Below are 17061 nucleotides of genomic sequence, written 5' to 3' on the forward strand. Positions count from 1 at the left end.
ACTATTGCAGAAGTCCCTAGATACCATTAAAAGCCTTCTACTCTAATAGTTTCTTCCTTTAGAATGCTAAACTTTGGAATATATTCCTGGTTTCCTGCTTCCTCAACTGTGCTAACATGCTGAAATTTAAATGTAATGTGAACAGATATCTCGCTGCTCAACTCCCTACATAGCGTCCCTGTAGATCTGGTTCCAAATAACTGTACCTTGTTTGAGTGGATAAATAAAAAAATTTCTGACTTTTTTTTGCATGCCTTGGTCAATCATTTCTAACTTGTCATGGCCATTAAAAAAAAAAAAACTTTACACGTTTTTCCTCTTCTTTCTGAATCACTTCCTAACACTCTTGGATGGTGGTCGAGGGGACATTCATAGTAGCACATGCAACCTTGTGCATGTTTGCAAAATAAATGTTAAAATAAAGTAAAACACTTTTTAACAAATTTAACCAATTTTTATTAATTGCTTTACAAATTTTAACAAAATACAATGAAATTTTACTTTGATGCAAGGTAACCATACATATTGTTTGTGCAGGAGTAAAATAAAAAAAAATCAAATCTAGAATTAAAATTTATTTGTGGTTATGGAATTATTTGAATGATGTTCAGATGATCTTGTGACCAGAAGAGAATGAAGAAAGATGAGTTGTGAGTAAAACCGTTGATACAAGTCTAAAATACTGATTTCCCATTGGTCAGATGAGGGAGTTTTTTGTGTTTTTTTTGTAATAACTAATTTCTAAATTTTCAGAATGAGGATTGGTTATTCATATTATTTCACTTCTTCGAACTACTGAGTGTCATTTTCACATTTTTGGTCAGTCAATGTAACCTTCTTCAGGTTTATCTTGTCAAACTCAGAAATCTGCACAGAATTTTGAACAGGGCATTTTATTTAATCCATCAGGGTAACCTGTTCTTCTTCTGTCAGCCATGACCGGGTAATAATAATAATCCTAAGTAATTCGTGATTATATTTTCAGTCTCATCCAATGACTGAATCTTCAACTTCAAGAAAGTGTAACTTGTGACTGAAATCTCTAAGGTTACATCAACCGACATATTGCAAAAATAACACTCAAAATGAGAAAAATAAAGTTTAGTTTAAACTACTTGTTTTTTGGCTTATTTTTTATTTCCTTCCATAAAAACATGGAGTTTTCCACTTGCATTTGCACCAACTAAAACGTTCAATGATGGATGGATTGCGTTCAGGGATTGGACCGACGAGATCAGATCAATGTCTCTGAAAATGCACACCCTTTGGCCTTCATTGCTGAATAATTCAATCTGAAGAAACAGAAAACAAAAAATTTACATTTTAAATATTTTATACAAATTCAAAGCAATCCGAAAGGGTAGGGAAATGAGTGTCTGTAACACTGCGCATGGGAAAATATCAGCAGAAGCCGTAAGATAGCTGGCTTGTGAGAATAAAAGCAGCAGCTGGAGAAAAAAGTCATATGCAAATTAGGAAGTGTGTTTGCAAGAGAAGAAAAAAAGGAAAAAAAAAAGGACACCACGTGGTCGGAGAAACAAAGTTGCCACCAAAGGTTGGTTCGTTGTTTTATGACATATCAACCCTTTTCAGGTTATTTAATGCCGAATCCAAAGATTTTGAAGGAAAATTTTTTAATAAAATATTTATTTTTTTTAAGAAAAAATTTTTAAATAAAATAAATTTTTTTTCAAGTCATTTTCTATTCAACCCATAGTTGGGACCCTAACAAGTACTACCACTCTGGGTTAGAGTGAACCTGGGAACAATGGCAATTAAAGGGTGGCTTCACACTCCCTAAAGCCCGCAAGCTGGGGCCTCACTATCGGATAGAGTTTAAGGTCATATCCAGGACCTACAGCACTGAAGGAGATGGACATGTAAAGTGAAGGTAAGAATGGGCTAACTGTGACCAACATGCAGTCAGAAGAAAGAGAAACCTACCAGGCTAGATGGACATGTGGCAGTGAGACCTTTTAAGTGGTGTCGAGACAGGAGAGTAACTATAACAAATGATTTTATTAAAGGGAAAAACGCAGACCCAGATTTTTATTCCCAGTTTTATTTTATGAATTACTAAAGTAAAGTGTAACATCACGTAACGTTACATTTGGCCATCCTTTGTCACTTGACCGAGAACCATCAATCCTACTTGAATTTCACAAATCATTCAAAAAATTTTATTGAAAATAATATTTATGCAGTTATTTCATTTTACATGGAGTGGGGATAAACAAAGAATAAAAAATTTGGTTAGATCCTACCCAACCTTTCTAAATTATAGACTGCCTACCATTTTCTAATTTGTATAGAACTTTTATCTAAGCCAAAGCCAAAATGCAAAGGAGCCATAAAAATGTTTTTTCCGACTTGATATTTTAAAGAAATGTAAAAAAAAAAAAAAATCTATGAATATATAGTGTCCACATATAATTAAAAAAAAAAAACATAATTTTACTTTTAATGTATTCATACCAATCTTTAAATTTATTCATATTAATAATCTTGCAAAATCTGCATTTGATGTGTCAGGGAGTGGCCGGGCAAACCTGTTAATCTAATTATCTATCTATCGATCTATATATTTATCTACCTGTCTATCCATCTAGCTATCTGTCTATATAATTATCTATCTATTTAGTGATGAGTGGATGACAGATTTGAAGTCATGTTTTGACATGTCAAACTGTGACCAGTCAAGTTTGCACTGGAAGATACAAAAAAACAGAGACTGGAAGTGACATGTCACGTGTTCCAGTTTGTGCAATCATCATTGAGTTAGATTAGAAACATCAAATGAACAAGATGGGTTAAGAAAGTCTCTCCATGAGGGAGACTGGGAGGTCTCAGAATGGACACATAGAGAAACCACAAGCCAAGATTCACTCCAGTTCTGCTGTGATGAAATGGCAGGGAGTGAATAAAGTATATATATATAAAAAATAATCATTCATCTTGGGTCCATTTTTGTTACATCAGGTTCCAGTTCCCCCAAAGATGATTGACGAATCGCCCAGGCAGAGACAGAGGCAGCCAACAACAGAAACAGGTATGTTGGCAGTATATATGTTATTTTATATGTTCTGACGCACTAACATCTAGACGAGTCACGGGCCATAAAATAGACATTAATGATCTACGGAAAACATTCCATTACACAATAAACACAACGTACATAGAGACACACATATGGTCCATTTAGGATAGCATAACTGAAATTTAGTAGTGCAGTATACACATATATAAAACCTTTCCACAACACAAATACGTCACAAATGCACATATACAACAGATGAAAATACATCTTACTTTTAATGTATTCATACTAACGTTTTTATTTATTCATATAAACAATCTTGTGAGGTCTGCATTTGTGTTTGATGGAAATATTTTTTACTTGTAATTTTTTATTCCAATAATATTTGAATGATAAACTATCTAGGCCTGATGGGTCTACTGTTTGTTTGTTTGTATGTCCTGATTTTGAATTTTGGTAAACAGAATTTCTTAATTACTGGAATATAAATGGAAAATATTGCATTAATACTAAATGATATCTATTCATTAAAGTAAATAATACATTCCTAAGAACTAAAGTATGTGGAGACACATAAGTCTGAGTTTCGCGCATAGCAGACATATGGACACAATGCACAACGCTCAGTTTCAAGACATATATGATTATCGCTCATTTCATGTGTCAGCTGATAAGTGGCGATATACACTTTCTCTCTCTTTCCTCCCCCTCCCCCCCAAGTACCTGTTCTACAAGTACTTTAACGGTGAATGCTCTGACAAACTACAAGCACTTGTACCCCCTTGACATAAACAAACCCGACAAGCAGCTAAATCCCACCCCTTCACAGTAGAGATCCCTAGATGTAAGAGAGCTTTCTACTCCAATAGTTTCTTCCCAGAACTGCTAGACTTTGGAACTCCCTTCCAGGATTCTGCTTTCCCAACTGTACTGATATGCAGAATTTCAAGTGTATTATGAACAGACATCTTTCTACTCATCTCCCTTCATAATACTCCTGCATCTTATATCCTCAACAGTAGCTCACTACTTCAAAGTGACACTGTACCTTGTTTGGGGTGAAAATTGAATTAAAGAAAAAAAAACAAAAAAAAAAAAAAAACACACACGCCGTTGTGTTTTCCGTTTTCTGTTGTTTTTGTTATCATCAATTAAGTTAGACATCAATCAACATTCCTGGAAATATATTATATTCTTCTGTTCTATTTTGCATTGTGCAATTCATAACTCCTGACCTGGAATGTAAACATTTCTTTATTTTTGTTTTAATTACAATTCTGGTCATTTTTATGGAACACAAGAATGTAGATCAAAATCCATCTGGAATGTGCATCACCAGGTCTCCATATCCATTTCTTTACGATTTTATTGCAAAAGTTATTTTTTTAATGAATCTCTTTTCAAATAAAAATGGTTTCTAATATTAAAAAAAAAATCAAGTTTTTTTTTTTATAGGTCTTACAAGAGCTAATATTATCTGTGCCAATTTAACCTTGATCTTGGAGCGATCAGCTGCCAACAAAACCAAAGAATCTTTCTGAAATAGAAACAAGTTATAATTTGTCCTAAATTGTTGCAAACCTTTCATCAAAATAAAAAGGTCAAATGTTGAATAGTTCAGACGTTTTTTTTTTTGCATACACTTGAACAGAATGAAAGAGGTTATAGTCAGCTAACGTAATTCCTAACTTCTGGCATGTCTGCTACTGGAAATGATGACAAGGCAAATCAGTTCCTTCATTTTCATTGTTCTTCAGTATTTCTATTGTGAAGCGATTTATTGAGAAAAAAAAATAGAAGATAAGAACGTTATTGAAAAATATAAGAAAAATTAACAAAATTATACAGATAAAAATAAGTCTTTATTTACACTTTTAATAAAATCTAAAAATAAGTTTTTATTTTATTTGAAATTTTGTAAGAAATATGTTTATGAAATTATTAAATAAATTTTATTTGAATTCATACAATAAATGTTTATGAAAGTATAAAAATAAAATTATTGAAATCAAAATAACAAAATTTCAAAAAGCATAAAAAAATGTATATAATTCATATTCCCAAAATAGTTTTAAGTTTTTAAAGAGTTTTTTTCAATAATTCTTAATCAAAAATAAAACTAATTTCAATAATTCTTAATGAAAATAAAACCAAAAACTTTTCATTGACTATTAAATAAAAAAAACCGATTGGAAAAACGTAATACAAATAAAAAAAAAAAACGGGTACATGCACAGGGGAGATATAGATGTGAGAGAAAAAAAGCGAAGGAAGTAATTTGTCTTGTTACTGCTTCTAATAACAGTCACACCAGAAGTTAGGAAGTATGTTACCTGACTATAAACCTGAACCATTTAAACTTACTTGTCTGGGTCTAGCCATACTGCCACAAACAAATAAATCTTCTCGGCTTGGGTGCCAGGTCGCTCTGAATTTGGTCAGCCAACGTCCACACTGAGTATCATGGCTAAAAATTAGAGAAACAAAAAAAAAAAAGGAAAGAAAAACAGAAATTCAAGTAAAGATAAATGAATAAATCAATATTTCAATCATTTCAATCGTGTCATCACTGGAAAAATTAAAGTAGGTTTTTAATCCAATCACACATTAATTAGCATCATACAATTCCTTCATTCTAATTTGTCAATAAATTGAGAGAAATTCAAATAGAACATAACACACGATAAAATTCAGAATCTTATATATAGAGATTTTGTCTGTCTGTCTGTCTGTCAATCAGAATTTTTTTAAAGTAATAAATACGTTGTAAAAGTTGTCTGGCAATAAAGAATATTGCTTTAATAGTAAATAAGCAATTCTAAACAAATAAAGATGCTGTTTTTTTTTTTCTTTACTCACGTTCACTCCAAACAAGGCATATTGCCACTTGGACATAAGGGCTACTATTTGGGACCATGCCTAGGAAAGATTAACAAGGTGTTGGTTTACGTTAAATTTAAACTTCTGCATATCAGTACAGTCAGGAAACAAAGTAGCAGAAAGGGAATTCCAAAGTCTAGCTGTTTGAGGGAAGAAACTAGAAAGCTTTCTGGCATTTAGGGACCTCAACAGTGAAGGGGTGAGATTTTGTTACTAAGCAGGTTTGTCGGATATGCACGTCGAGGAGGAACAAGTGACCTATTAGAGACTCTTTTTTGGACCCTATCCAAGAGGAAGAGGCTAGTGGTAGATGCACCAGTCCAGACGTGGCAACAATACTCCATGCATGAGCAAATGGTGGCCTTGCAGAGGTACAGGATACTCTCAGGTGTGAGTAGTCTTTTGTCCCAATAGAAGGAACCCACCTTCTTTGCAGCAGCCTTTGCAATATCCTCAATGCATTTATTCCAGTTCATATCTCCTGTGAATATTGTCGAAGAGTTTGAAGGAAGAACTCTCAGATAGAGTGTTATTTGTCATGGATATCAGTGGTTGGAGAGGCTTCTTGCAATTGTTAAAAGAGAGCAGCTTAGTTTTACTAGCATTAAATGTTACCATCCATTTGCGGCGCTATTCCACTATGGTCTGAAGTTCATTTTCTAACAATTCTGCCATTGACTTATATTAATGTACATCCATTCTTCCCTCGTGCATGTTATAGAGCATTGTATCATCAGCAAGTATACCCATCTTGGAGACAATATTATTAGGGAGGTCGTTTATGAATATCAGAAATATTTATAACCAGGAATCAAAACCTTGAGAGCTTCAGTCTGACATATTTGGACGTTTTTATGAATAGAGCTTAGAACATCACCTTAACAAGATAATTTTTGCTTTGCTATGATGTCCGATTTATTGTTTACATGTCATTTGCTTTGCTATGATGTCATAGATTTATTGTTTACATGTCATTTGCTTTGCTATGATGTCATAGATTTATTGTTTACATGTCATTTGCTTTGCTATGATGTCATAGATTTATTGTTTACATGTCATTTGCTTTGCTATGATGTCATAGATTTATTGTTTACATGTCATTTGCTTTGCTATGATGTCATAGATTTATTGTTTACATGTCATTTGCTTTGCTATGATGTCATAGATTTATTGTTTACATCATGTTTCAAAACATGAATTCAGATATAAGCAATAAATGAATGGGTAAACATTATCAATAGCGTTGGAAACTATTAAATAGTCAAACACAATCTTGTTTTAACTACATATTATACATAGTTCTTTCACAATTATAAAAATTTACACAGCCTAATAAAATATCCGACTGAAGGAAGCAGATATTTGCTAGTTTATTTAAATTGACAATCACAATTATTTTTACTGATTGTGAGTGTAAAAGCCATTTTTGAAATAGAAAAATGTATTCTATATTATTTCTTGGAATCCTTTGAGATGAGCAATTTATAGACTTCGTAGGGGATGTCCTTTTCTGTTCCCTGCAACCTCTTTCTCACAGAAAAGATGCTGCGAGTTTTCTTTATCGTTATTTTCATGGCAAGTGCTTGACTGAGCTCTAATCTATGCCCCCCCTCGCCAAACTTTTATAAGAAACACTCGTCTAGCAGAAAACACTATCAATAATTTCCCCAACTCTTTATCTGTTCCTAAACCTAAACAAAGATTCCATGAACAAAGCTTCTTTCTTAGAACTGCACGCCTATGGAATTGTTTTCTGTTTTCCTGCTTTCCAGCTGACTACAATATAGTTGTCTTCAAGTCTAACGTAAACAAGTTTTTGATGAGCTGTTCCATATAAATTAACAAATTTACCGACTTTCCATTACTAATGATTACTATATTGTCCAATTGACTACTGTACACTCTTTAACCCTTATCCTCGAGTGGCCTCTTGGCCTTGATAAGTGGGGATGCCTATGTATAAAAAAAAATTAAAAAAAAAAAATATATATATTTATTTGTGGACAGTTACCCTCATCTTCATAGTTATTGTTTCACCACGTTTTGGCCAATTTATTCTTTGGCCTTCAGGTGAGGAATGCCGAATCTCCTAATTGCATCCCCAGTAATTACTGCCTTCCATAGTTTTGGCCTGCTTTTGATAGGATTGAAACCACTATCTTTAGACAATTCTCACCTGGAACTGTAGAGATTCAACGCCTCTATCCACTTCGATACGGGCGATGAAGAGGATGAAGTGGCCAACAACAATTATGAAGATGAGGATAAATAAATAGAAAAAGTAAGCCCCTTTGAAATTTTATTTATTTCCGTCTTTTCTTCATTTTTTTTTTCAGCAAATTATTACTGAAAGGTTACTAATCTACCAGATAATCAAAAAAATCAATATTGAACATTTTGGAAACATTGACATTTCGGCTAAATTTTGTGAATTTAGTCTTTAAAGTCGTTTGGCCTTAAAAAAAAAAAAATGGCTAAAATGTAGTTTTCCCAAGCGAAAAATAAATGCCGGCATAAATCGAGTCAAAGAATTAATTTGGTCACAATCAGCAGAAATGTAGTATTATTTTCATTTTGAGAAAAAAAAAGTTATCACTGAATAATTCAAGGAGATTCAGTCTATTTTATAAAGCTGTTCTGGCATCTGATTGGTTCATCCCTTATCATTTATGGGTAGCACTATTTGTTTAGGTGTCAGTGTAGTAACACAGATATTTTTGCTGGGTGATGAGGCCTGTTGGATAAGGATTAGGCAATAGATTTCTAATAATCCCATTTTTACAGAACTCTCTCTCTCTTTCTTGACTGACAAGCATGCAGTAAACACACATATTTTGGTATCTCCGTTGGGAGATAAGGAGGGGGGGGGTCACCGCTTTCTCCTGCACAACAAATTAGCTAAGGTAACCTAGCTTGGATAAAAGAAATCATTTGTAATTTTATTTTTACGTATAATATTGTAAAATAAAGTAGTTAAGTTCTTTTTTCTACAAATCTGTGTTGCGTGTCATTTGTCACCACCAAAGCATACATAGCAGTCAGAATAACCCCAGGAGACAATGGTCTGAGCTGGATAGTGGTCAAGTAGAAGTTCACACCATTGAGGTATGTCCTGTCATTTTTGAATACCACTTGATCACACCGGTGAGGCTGATGTTGTTTGCATGACAAATCAAATAACTCTCCCTGGCAAACGATCATTATAATCAATGCATAACGGTTGAATATCGTTTGTTCACAGTGGAGCTAGAAACGTCCTCACACCAATCAAGTAACACCCCACCAGCAAACGAATGGGTTATACATAGTTATAAGTAGAATCGTCCAAATCTTTGTGGTCATACTCTCTCATGCAACATATACTGCAACAATGGAAGAAGAAAAATGTAACTGTAAGAATTTCTATCAGTTTTACTGTAGTAGAATGGGGACAAAAATGGATGGCCACATTCAATGCTGCCAAAACGAAGCTTCTTTCCTTCAATAATTACAAGAAACCTTCTCAATTACTAATAGCTATGGCTAATGATACATTATCTGAAAGTAGCTCATTCAAACTCCTCGGCTTAACGTTCACAGGGAACATGAGTTGGAACAGATACATGTAGAGTATTGCCAGGGCTGTTTTTTTTTTGTTTTTTTACATAAACGTCACCACTTATCAAGGCCGATAGGCCACTCAAGGATAAGGGTTAAAGAGTGTAGAGTAGTCAAAAGGACAATATAGTAATCGATAGTAATGGAAGTTCGGTAAATTTGTTAACTTAAGTGGAACGGCTCATCAGAAATTTGTTCACGTTGGACTTGAAGACAACCATATTATAGAAAGCTGGAAAGCAGGAAAATGGAAGACAATTCCACAGGCGTGCAGTTCTAAGAAAGAAGCTTTGTTCATGGAATCTATTTTTAGGTTTAGGCACAGATAAAGAGTTGGGGGAATTATTGATAATGTTTTCAGCTAGTCTAGTGTTTCTTGTGAAAGTTTGGCGAGGGGGGACCATAGATTGAAGCTCAGTTGAACACTTTCCATGAAAATAACGATAAAGCAGAGACAAACTCGCAACATCTCTTCTGTGAGACAGAGGTTGCAGCGAAGAGAAAAGGACATCTCCCACCAGGCCACGAAGTCTATTTTGAACCCTATCAAGGCAGGACAAGTCTTTTCTAGCAGCTCCTGCCCATATGTGGCAACAGTACTCCATCCTTAGACGTATCTGGCTCTTATATAGATAGAGAATTGCATCAGCTGTTGCAAAGAAAGTGGGCTCTCTCTACGATGCTAGAAAGTTACTTACACCTGAGAGTATCCTGTACCTCTACAAGGCCACCATTTGCCCATGGATGATGTATTGTCGTCACATTTTGAGCTGGACAGGGTTCAAAAGACAGTTTCCAACCTCATAAGTCCTAGACTGTCAGCTAGGCTTCAACCTCTGTCCCATTGACAAAATGTGCATCCCTCTGCCTGTTTTACAAGTATTTATAATGGTGGGTGCTCTGACGAAGTACAAGCCTTTGTACCCCTTCGACGTAAATACCTCGATAAACCTGACAGGCAGCAAAATCCCACCCCCTACACAGTAGAAATCCCCAGATATTAGAAAGCCTTCTACTCTAATAGTTTCTTCCCTAGAACTAACTTTGGAATTCCCTTCCAGGTTCTTGCTTCCCTGAATGTACTGGGGATTTCTACTATATAGGGGTGGGATTTAGCTGCTTGTCATGTCTGTCTGGGATATTTAAGTAGAGGGAGTACAAGGGCTTGTAGTTCATCAGAGCACCTACCATTAAAATACTTGTAAAACCGGCAGATTCTTATAGTCGAAAACAATTTATTTTTCTTTAACCATGCATTGTATATAGTTCTTTCACAATTGTGCAATCCTCTCAGCCTGTCAAAAAATATGTGACGTGTTTGTTCATTGATAATTCGTGGATTAAAATCAATTTTTTTACTCAATCAATTTAGAAAGGATTTTACTAAATTAAAAAAAAAAAAAAAATCACAGGGAGCCTTCAATAGGTTTCCAGACCTTTTTTATACAAGCATTTAAAATTGTCGTAGACTCTTGAAAATTTAGTACGTAATTGTCACACATCTTATGAGATGATTGACAAATTTTTCATAATTTCAGGTTCAAATGAACAGCTACAGCAGGAATTAAAATACATCCTACTAAAGCCTGATTGTCACAGCTGGTGAATTTCAAAAATGTAATCTTGATGTGAGGATACTTCAGAAGAACGATATGCAATAAGATTTTGTTTTAAACTTGGAAAAAATGCCACAGAAATGTATGGAATGCTTCAGACTGCTTTTAGACTATCTTCCATGAATCAATCATCAGTTTATTAGTGGCATAAGAGATTCAAGGAAAGCAGGAAGTCTGTGAGGGATGATGAGAGGCGTAGAAGGAGTTTATTGGCCAAATAAGGAATTTCATGAATAAGGACCATCATGTGCTTATAGAGACAATAAGTGGTCAGTTCTGTGTGAGAACTGTACACACAATTATTAGTGAGAAACTGAAGAGGTGGAAGATTGGCTCAAAGTTTGTCCAAAGATGCTCAGAAACGATCACAGACTACTTGACCAAGATGGGCATCAAGACAGTTCCTCGCTCTCCCTATAGTCCAGACCTTGCTCCCTGCGATTTTAGTTAGGGGCTGTCGTTATGAGACAATTGAGGAGATGAAAGAGGCTGCGACAAGAGTCATTGACACGTTCACACAAGAGGACTTCCACGGGGCCTTCCAGAAGTTGTTGGAACAGTACAAGTGCATTGCAGCCAGAGGAGATTACTTCAAATGGAATTAGAATTTCATGTGTGTACTAGCAATAAAAGTGGCCAAACAAAAAGTCTGGAGACTTATTGAAAGCATTTCATAAGTTTGTTTACGTTCCTTCATTCAATCTCTTCATATCAGCCTTGTGTCAAACTGAAAATGAACCGTTTACAATCATGCAAATTTTATGCAAAATTCAAAATTGTCGCAGACACAGAATTTATATTTGATTTCTTCTAACCTGCTTTTCTTTGGAATTTCAGTTCTTGTCCAGAATTTCTCCCATATTAAAGAAAACAAAGAAAAATCTCTGATGCACATACCCATGACAAGACTAAAATATCATATTCCAAAAATGACGTAAATTAATCAAATAGTTATATTTTTAAACAAGAAAATCATTTTAAAACAAATAAAATGAATATTTATAGACATTACAATATAAAGCAAGCAATTTTGAATTGTTGAATTATCTCTATTTCTTGTGATTTTTTTTTTTCAAAATAACAGGTTACTCCTCAGATACTCATAAAAATTTGATTTCCTTATTTAAAAATAAAAATACTTGATCAATTTATGTGATATTAGGAACATAACATTTTCATTTCATCATGAGCACATTTATCATTCAAATTTTTCGGTGGCACTTCTATATTTAAATAATGAAAAAATATGTCATATCGCAGATAGTAACATATCCATAAAAAATACAGAAACCGACAAGGTAGAAATTTAATTATTTGTGAAAAACAGTCCAATAAGGCTAAAAATACTCCAAGTTTACATGCTGAGGCAGACATCTTGGGTAACGTGATAAAGGCAAAGGGGAAGTAACTCAGTTGGAACACCACGTATAGCAGACAGAAGAAATTAATAAGTCAGCATTTATCACTTGAAAAAATAAAAAAACTATCACTTTGCTTTAATCTCCTCAATTCTATGTTTAAACTTTTTGAAAAATTAAATTACTTTTCCAAACTTGTCATTAGATTTCCAAGAATTTGGAAACTGAATTACATCCGTCTTGGGGAGGCCTCATATTTTGACAAGCTTCTGGGCTTGACCTTTACTCCTGATCTTAAATGGAACACGTACATCAAATCTGTTGCCAAAGCTGCTAGAAAAATGGTGGGATCCTTCTACCGATCCAGTAGATATCTCGCTGCTGATGCAATTCTCTATCTATATAAGAGCTAGGTACGTCCAAGGATGAAGTACTGTTGCCATATCTGGGCAGGAGCTGCTAGAAAGGACTTGTCCTGCCTTGATAGAGTTCAAAATAGACTTCGTAGCCTCGGAGGAGATGTCTTTTTCTCTTCCCTGCAACCTCTATCTCATAGAAGAGATGTTGTGAGTTTGTCTCTGCTTTATCATTATTTTCATGGCAAGTGCTTGACTGAGTTTCAATCTATGGTCCCCCCTCGCCAAACTTTCACAAGAAACACTCGTCTAGCAGAAACCACTATCAATAATTCCCCCAACTCTTTATCTGTGCCTAAACCTAAACGTAGATTCCATGAACAAAGCTTCTTTCTTAGAACTGCACGCCTGTGGAATTGTCTTCCGTTTTCCTGCTTTCCAGCTGACTACAATATGGTTGTCTTCAAGTCCAACGTAAACAAGTTTTTGATGAGCCGTTCCATATAAGTTAACAAATTTACCGTATTTCCATTACTAATGATTACTATATTGTCCAATTGACTACTGTACACTCTTTAACCCTTATCCTTGAGTGGCCTCTGGCCTTGATAAGTGGTTATGCCTATGTAAAAAAAAAAAACAACAAAATAAAAAAACCATCCCGTGTTAACTCTCCAATTCGAATCAGAAGATTTTTAAACAAATACGCTAGATTACACAAATGTCCTTTTCATAATTATCTTATCGGTTTCTATAATAGTTAGATATGTTACTATTTACGACATGACGATTACGTAGGTACCATTTGTTTTACCTGAAATTTAATATTTTCATTATTTAAATATAGAAGCAGTGATTTTTCTTTATATTTATTTTGGAAAAACATCAGAATTTTTTGTGTCAAATTTAAACGACCCATTTTGTATGTTGAAACGGTCTGCCTTTTTGAGTGTTACAAAATATTTCTGTCCATCATTGTAACATTCCTAACATACTTTTTCCTTAAATTAACAAAAGCACAGAAATACATCTCGGCGCAATTTCAATTTAGGGATTTACTTGTTAGAGATTTATAAGCCGTTGCTTGACCATGTATGTAGATGAATTACAGTGTGTGCCATTTAAAGTTTAGTAAATGTTTGTTTTTTGAACTCATGTTCACTCTTAACAAGGCTTATCGCCATTTGGGTGAAAGGGGATACTTTTTGAGACCATTAATGACATATTGGTTTAAGTTACATTTAAACTTCTGCAATACAGTCAAGGAAGTAGGTAGCAGGAAGGGGGGGGAGAAACTATTAGAGTAGGAAGCTTTCTAGCATTTAGAGACCTTAACAGTGAAAGGGTGTGATTTTGTTGTTAAGCGGGTTTGCACTTTTCTTCTTTTTTTTTTTTACAAGGTGGTCTCCACTTATCAAGGCCCGGAAGCCACTCAGGGATAAGGGTTATTGTAAGTACAGTACGTTAGTACAGATATTTAAAGTGTCTACTTAAGGGGGCGGTTCATCAGGAATTTGTTTACGTTGGACTTGAAGATATCCAAGTTGTAGTCAGGAGGGAAGCAGGCAGACGGAACAGAGTTCCACAGGCGTGCAGTTCTAAGAAAGAAGCTTAGTTCATGGAATCTACGTTTTGATTTAGGCATAGATAAAGAGTGGGGAAAGTTTTTGACAGTGGATTCAATGCATGCAAATGTCTGCAGCTTCGAGATTTGAGTCCTACAATAAATATGGAACATTTCAACTGATTTTCTATGATTGGATTTGAAATTTTGGTTCCTGTCCAGAATTCCTCCCATATTCCAAAAATCATGTAAATTGATCAATTATTTTTTTTTTTTATAATGAGTATTAGAAATGTGACTGCTTTACTTGCCATTTTGAAAAAAAAACCTCAAATAACAAGATAATTCAATAAATTTTATTTATTGCGGACCATTATCCTCATCTTTTCTTAGTTGTTTCATGACGTTTTGGCCAACTATTCCTCTGGCCTTCATCAGATGGTAACCACGACGGATAGGAACTGAATCTCCTAACTGCATTCACTGCAATTACTGCGTTCCATAGTTGTTGTCGTCTTACCATGTTTTGGCCAAGTAAGTCTCTGACCGGCTTTGGGTAGGATTGAAACCACTATCTTCAGACAATTCTCACTTGGAACCGTAGAGATTCAACGTATCTATCAACTGCGCCACGGACCCCAAAGGGCCATCAAGGTGGCTTACTTGGCCAAAACATGATAAGACTACAACGACTACAAAAGGCAGTAATTGCAGTGAATGCAGTAAGGAGATTCAGAGTTCCTATGCATCGCGGTTACCACCTGATGAAGGCCAGAGGAATAGTTGACCGAAACGTCATGAAACAACTAATAAAGATGAGGATAATAGTCCGCAATAAATAAAATTAATAAATAATACTCATTATTTAATAATGATTTTCAATTAAAATAAGAATTCAACTATTCAAAAATGCTTACAAATTCATATTAATAGCTTAAAAATGATTTTCTTTACAAGGATCTAAATTTTTCACATTAAATTATCTCACAAACCAGATACATAGACAATACTTACTTGATAGAATGAAGACACGTCAGTGAAGAAGTCAGTTTGGAGCTGTCATAAATTCTATGTAGAAAGAAAGGAAATGGATTGAATAAAATAAAATTTCACAAAAATATTCTAAAGAAAAAACTGGAGTTTTTTTTTTATAAAAGGCAGAAAAAATTAAATAAAAAAAAATTGATTAAAAAAAAAAAGTAAATTAAAAACAAGTTTAATTAAAAAAAATTTTAAAAATTTTTTCATTAAATTTTAAGAAATTAAATTTAAAAAATTAAATAAAAGACATAAAAAATAAACAAAAAAAAAACATGGTTTTTGTCAAGAATGCTCCTAATATTAAAAAAAAAAGAAAAAGAAAAATCTGTACAATGTACATACCCATGACGAAATGGTATTATCATATTCCAAAAATCACATAAATTGATCTAATAGTTTTAGTTTTAAATTAGAAAATCAAATTTTATAAGTAAACGACTGTCTTGCCAATTATTCTGAAAATAATCTCAAGAAGCAAAAGGAGCTAACTCAACAATAATTCAAATTGTGAGATTTCTGTTGTCATGCCTATGACTTCCCATTAATCGCTTAAAAGTGATTTTCTTTATAAAAATTAAACTAAATCAATTTACATGATTTTTGGAATATGATATTTTTGTTTGATCACAGGTATATATATCGTAGTTTTTATTTTTGGTTTTAATATAGGTTGGACAAAAACCAAAAACTTATATACAAAGTAAAGCCAGACTTTTTTTTCCCCTCTAGTAGTGGCAGGTATAGTTTCCTATTAAAAATTACTCATAAAAGTCTTTGTCAATGATTTAGTCCAGGTTTATAGAAAAAATTTAGTTTCATTTAAATTCACTTAAAAGTGGAGAGTTTCACATTACTGATGTAATATGTCAGCTTAAATGCTATTTAAGTTCAACTTTTTAAATAAGAAAAAGCCAATTTGTTTCATGACTAGAGCCTTATTTGACTATATTTTTTTTTTCTTTCTTCCTCATCTGTTACTTCCAGATTATCAGCTTTTTTTACTAAAATGCACCAAACATTCATGTTGGGTTTTTTTTTTTTTAACCTTTTCTTTACTCAAAAGTTTCCAAACTGACTGGATTCAGCATGAAATGATTTTAAAAAGGTTGATATGCTGTCAAAAAAAAACAGCTTCAATTAAAAATTTATGTTGTTTTACAGCTAATCAATCATTTTTGGTCATTCTGGTAAACATTCTTTGTTTCAAGTTCTTAGCATCTTCGTGTTTTCTTTGAAAATTTGTTGAAATCTGCTGTAAACATCAGATTCTTATTTTTTACATATTCAAATATTTTGCCTGGATTTATCTGAAGAAGTATTACTTGCAAGTCTATTTCGTTATTTTTTTTTTTTTTTACACGGTGGTCACCACTTATCAAGGCCCGGAAGCCACTCAGGGATAAGGGTTATTGCAAGTACATTACGTTAGTGTGGAGATTTGATGAAGTGTTTACTTAAGGGGGCAGTTCATTAGGAATTTGTTAACATTGGACTTGAAGACATCCAAGTTGTAGTCAGGTGGGAAGCAGGCAGATGGAACAGAGTTCCACAGGCATGCAGTTCTAAGAAAGAAGCTTTGTTCATGGAATCCACGTTTTGATTTAAGCACAGA

At 33.8% G+C, this 17061-nt stretch overlaps 1 protein-coding gene across 1 annotated transcript in view; it reads right to left on the reverse strand.

Moving 5' to 3' along the window:
• Nucleotides 1–432: 432 nt before the first annotated feature.
• Nucleotides 433–17061, reverse strand: part of LOC145292860 (WD repeat-containing protein 76-like) — a 70447-nt gene continuing 53818 nt past the window's right edge. Inside the window, exons 12-14 of the mRNA XM_080138964.1 lie at nt 15423–15476; nt 5402–5504; nt 433–1292 (exon numbers count right to left, since the gene is read on the reverse strand). Coding sequence (XP_079995090.1) covers nt 1128–1292; nt 5402–5504; nt 15423–15476 — 322 coding nt within the window. The 3' untranslated portion in view covers nt 433–1127. The remainder of the gene's footprint in view (nt 1293–5401; nt 5505–15422; nt 15477–17061) is intronic.

Source organism: Euprymna scolopes, chromosome 14 (genome assembly GCF_053919585.1).
Source record: "Euprymna scolopes isolate OS-2025 chromosome 14, ASM5391958v1, whole genome shotgun sequence".
Lineage (NCBI taxonomy): Eukaryota > Metazoa > Mollusca > Cephalopoda > Sepiida > Sepiolidae > Euprymna > Euprymna scolopes.